Source organism: Sinohyriopsis cumingii, chromosome 1, assembly GCF_028554795.1.
Source record: "Sinohyriopsis cumingii isolate HCF-2022 chromosome 1, ASM2855479v2, whole genome shotgun sequence".
Taxonomy (NCBI): domain Eukaryota; kingdom Metazoa; phylum Mollusca; class Bivalvia; order Unionida; family Unionidae; genus Sinohyriopsis; species Sinohyriopsis cumingii.
Window position 1 is genome coordinate 12,205,301 of NC_142961.1, and position 4,978 is coordinate 12,210,278.

General features: G+C 37.4%; 1 protein-coding gene across 1 annotated transcript; it reads right to left on the reverse strand.

Annotated features, from left to right (window-relative positions):
• Nucleotides 1-2,038: 2,038 nt before the first annotated feature.
• LOC149806421 (neuronal acetylcholine receptor subunit alpha-6-like) lies at nt 2,039-3,884 on the reverse strand. The gene has a single exon (XM_089978856.1). The coding sequence runs from the start codon at nt 3,882-3,884 to the stop codon at nt 2,607-2,609; it is 1,278 nt and encodes a 425-aa protein (XP_089834982.1). The 3' UTR covers nt 2,039-2,606.
• Between the last annotated feature and the right edge of the window lie 1,094 nt (nt 3,885-4,978).

A 4,978-nucleotide genomic window follows, 5' to 3' on the forward strand; every position in this document is an offset into this window, starting at 1 on the left:
ACGAACTATCAGCGGAGGCTATAGTAGAAGAAGCAAGAGTAAAGAAAGAAGAGGAGGAGAGAAAAGAGAGGGAAGAAGAGGAAAAGAAAAGAGAAGAGAGGATGTCGTTCAATATTCCCGAAACAGAGGATTGGGGTGTTGAAGCGAATCATCCTCCCTCTGCGCTCCCCAAAAGAAAGGTGAAAGAAGACTGGGGAAGAAGATGCGTGTGCGGCGCCAGGCCAGGAAGGTGCAACCATTAGATAGGTGCATCAGGAGTTCAAAAAACAGCCCTTTTAAGGGCTACCCAATACTCTAGAAAAGAAATAACGATCCATTTGCCAATGTGTGTAGGTAGAGTAGTGTGAAAATAAACACTAACTCTTTATTAATAGTGGAAGTGTATGTGTTTGTGTGTTTGTGTTTGTAAGAGTAAAGGTATATTTGTGTGAATAGTAGATTATGGGTTTCTTAGCGTAAGTGAAGAGTATAGTTAGGGTTTTATTATATGAAATGAGAAAGTGGGGGATGTTTTCCTTCACGTCCGCGCGTTGTTGGGTCATGATCTAGGTAAGATCCATTTTATGTTTTTTAGGGGGATGTTTTCCTTCACGTTCGCGCTTTCACTATAAGAACCCACAGTGTTAGTTGTTCAAACCATTCTGCAAAGAATAAAAAGAAGATGGCGTCAAACCAAATGGACAAAATACAAACCTTGCAAGACGTTTTAGACAACTTAGGAATAATGGAACAGATGCTAATAAGACTCGTTGAAGACCATTATTCCTATAGTCCCCATCGTGTAAAGATGGAAATTAACAACTTAAGAAAAGCAAAGGACAAGATTAGTGGTGTGATGAAGGAAATAAAGGAGGAGAAGGAGGATGAAGAGGAAAAGATAAGAATAAGAACATGGAACGAAAAAATTGAAAAAGAAGAAGAAAATGAGAAGAGGAAGAAAGAAGAGGAGGAAGAGAAGAAAGAAGAGGAGGAGAAAAAAAAGAAGAGAAAGAGTGTTGGAGATAAAATAAGAAGTTGGTGGAGGAAAAGAAGAAATTAGAAGCAGAAGAAAACCCAAAGGCCCTTTTCAGGGCCCCCATATTTCTCGAAAAGAGATAGCCTTTCCATTGCCTACCCCTTTTTTAAAAATTTAAAAAAAAAAATCCCATGTTAAATTCCCCTTGTACGTAGATTGTCCCACGATTTATTCCCATGTTAAATTCCCCTTGTACGTAGATTGTCCCACGATTTATTCCCATGTTAATTCCCCTTGTACGTAGATTGTCCCACGATTTTTCGCCATGTTAAATTTCCATTGTACGTAGATTGTCCCAAGGGGTTCTGTAATGCTAATTCCCATTGTACGTAGGGTATCCCCATTCACTACTTATATATATATATATATATATATATATATATATATATATATATATATATATATATATATATATATATATATATATATATATATATATATATATATATATATATATATATATATATATATATATATATATATATATCATAGGTAAAAATAATCAGGAAAAGATTTTGGATTTTTTTAAAAATCCAATTATCTTTGAGAACTTAATCTCATGGACTGAGAGTGAGATTTTTTCAATATTTGAATTTTGATTTTAAGAAACAAAAGGAAACAAAACTGAAAATTCTCAGGTATTCTTAAGATCGGGTCAGCTGCTGAAAGAAACTAATACTAACAGTATTGTTTACTCCGAGGAGGGTTGTAATTTCGAAGTAAATTGAAGTGAGATTTGCTGCCTAGGGTTCCCAAAAAAGTACTCAATCGTGTAGGGTTCCAAAAAAAGTACCCAATTATGTACGGTTCCAAAAAAGTACTTAATCGTGTAGGGTTTCTAAAAAATACCCAATTGTGTAGGGTTACAAAAAAGCACCCGAACGTGTATGGTTAAAAAAGTATCCAACCGTGTAGGGTTAAAAAAATATCCAGTCGTGTAGGGTTTAAAAAAAGTACCTTACCTTTGAAGGGTTAAAAAAGTACCCAATCGTGTGGGGTTAAAAAATGTACCCAATCGTGTAGGGTACAATGTATATGCTAATATTACTGTTATACTAAACTCTCTCCAAATAAGTTCTTACACGTTGTTTTTAGCAATAAGTTATTCTATTTATAATCCAATAGAAAAATACGAATGACAAGGTTTACAATTTCCTTCACATTTTGACATTTTCTTAACCTCAACCGACCCACCCAGGTCCCAACACCAACTTCATGTGCAATAAATTAATACAATACGTCACTTTCTATTGACTAAATAAACCATAACGTAATTACATTTGAAAATTTTATCAAATAAGACGTTCAAGATAAGGGCCTTACTCGCATAAATATCACTGGTTCTGTGCGTTGCCAATTTTCAATCACCAAGTGCCAACGAAGGTACAGCGAGTTTCACCATCCCTTGCTATTTATAGGATATAAAACATTATCCAGTAAAGCACTTTTATAGTCAGCTAAACAAATCAATGTATTATGTAAGGCCTTGTCTGTTGAGATAAACAAAAATAAAAAAATAAAAAATTTAAACAACAAAGATTATGTCTTATAATTCAGGACATTGTACTCGGTAAGAGTTAAACTGCAACAGCTAAGCTCTAGTTCCTAAAGGAATGAGGAAGAAAACGGAAAATACCGCCTGTACTCCAAGAAATAGAACAAAAAAGAAAATATCCAAAGCCCGAGCTACTTCCGGCCAGTCGACTTCTTTCATAGCCTCCATTTTGGGCTCATTCAGATGACCATTGCTGATTCCAACTTCGTTTTGTCCAACAAATCTGACTTTTCCGTTCATCTGGATTTGTTTCTTCTTTTCCTTATACTCTTTACAAATCCTACACTTTATCGTCTTCAAGAAGACCTGCAACCATTTTGGGACCTTGTCCTTACTTGGTGCTAGGTGGAGACGCATGGTAAAGACTGTAATGATATTGGCAACGGCACTAAAGAGCATCATCAGTACGATGTAAATTGTCAGAATGGACATAGGATAAGACGTTCGCGGGAGGAACTGTTCCACAGTTTGCAGGAGGAAGACAAAAGTCAGGAAACAAGTGATACAGTAAGTGACTCGACCATTGGATACTGGAACCAAGAAGCAGAATCCATTTAATAGGGCCAGGAGGAGTATGGGAAGAATAAGATTGACTAACATAAATAAAGGTTGTCTTTCGATAGCGATACTGAATTTGGCGTAATAAGAGTCAAATTCTCCGGAAGAACCCACATAAGTCTCAGAATTTGTTTCAGTGATTTTCCACACTCCATTTTCTTCGTACATTGAGGTGTCCCACGACGAAACAGGTGTGACAAGCTCTACCTGGCTAGTGTCATGTTCCCATGCAGAAAATACAAAGGAACATTCTTGCCTATCAAATGGAAAATATGTCATATTCGGACTACACGATCCTTTCAAAATAATTCGGGGATTCCAGTTTACCACACCGTTGTCTGAATGATATATTAAATTGTAAGTTGTTGTTCTAATCCTCTCCGTTGAATGGACATCATTCAGGAGAAGAAGGTTGGGAGTCCAGATTTCGTCACTGGAGATTGTGACGGAGTCAGAGTTCTGGTCGATGGCTTGATGCAAATTATAATCATACCAGACCAAGCTCAGACTGATGACTATTTCCATTTGTCCTGTTACAGCATCAAAATCATTAATGGAGTAGATGAACATCGTCATCGAAACATTTACAGGGGTATCACTGTTTTCGTAGGGCACTACTGTTGTCAAGTCCTTGCTTCTGTACAATTCACGTATATCAGAAAGTACTGATGTAGCATCGTTCCAAGAATCTGCATCTGCTCCAACAAATAATATCCAGAACATTAAATGACACAGACAAGAACTGAAATGGGCCATAACTGCCTCTTTATTAAGCTTCTTTCGAGTGGGCACTGGTTGATATGAACCCTTAACTCAACATAACCAATAACACGCTCAATTTTAATCACAAAGCACATAGCATAAAAATATATAGGCTGTGCTGCTCGTCTAAGTTATATCAACAAAGAACTCGATTAAAAGAAGACAATTCTTCCATTATCTTACTTGGCTGGCTTACAACAAATTTAAGATGCTTATCAAAGTACACGCAATTGTAAGGATCAATGCGGTTGTTTGAAACGGCAGGTGAAGCCAGTTCAAGCCAGTTATTGTGGTATGGTGCTTTGTGAGTTTAACGCCATTTTCAACACATCATTGAATATAAATGACATCCAGTAATTTTGGTTGAGGACCCACGAGAAGAGACTGAGATTGGAACACGGGCAGAGGTGAAATGTTAGTGATCTGTAAAGCGAGCGCCTTAAAACAATATATCAGCAGGCGCCTCCGTTTTTGTTGTGTTGGATACATTAGTAGTATAGTAAAAGGGGATACGGACTAAACTTTGTCGTTATTACAAGAGCATAGCCCTCTTTTTACGTATAACCTGATGTGCGCAGATACGATCGTTTTCATCAAGGGATCACGCAGCCATCAGCTCGCATTAGAGCACGCAATTTTTTGCTGCTCATTCTGTTACCGGAAAAAGGTTTTGCTGTGCATTTGTAGTAGAGTATGATGTGAGCTCAATAGCTTTCCCCCTTTTCTTTTCTCCGTTAAATTTTCATTGTCAGAGTCGTCCAGTATTTTTCCATACTTCATCGCTTAATACAAATAAAATAAATCAAAAGCTCTGGCATATGCTCATCTATTTCTCCGTTAACTTTACATTGTCAGAATCGTAGTATTTATCCGTACTGCACTGCTTCATACAGCATGATACGTGTTGTTTGTTGTTGAGTTTAATTATAGTGGCGTGCGCACAATTGTGCATGTGCCACTTTATTCTGACTGCACCGCAGCCTGCTAGTTGTTCCTGGGGAAGGGGATGGTGCCACCTCCCCCAGGCTTTTATGGATTCAAGGAACCCTGATAGTTTGACCTCAATCTGTGGGTCCATAAAGGTCCCT

Bases quoted from the DNA above. Each gene is read 5' to 3' on its own strand.
- LOC149806421 (XM_089978856.1), bottom strand. From the start codon at position 3,884: ATGGCCCATTTCAGTTCTTGTCTGTGTCATTTAATGTTCTGGATATTA.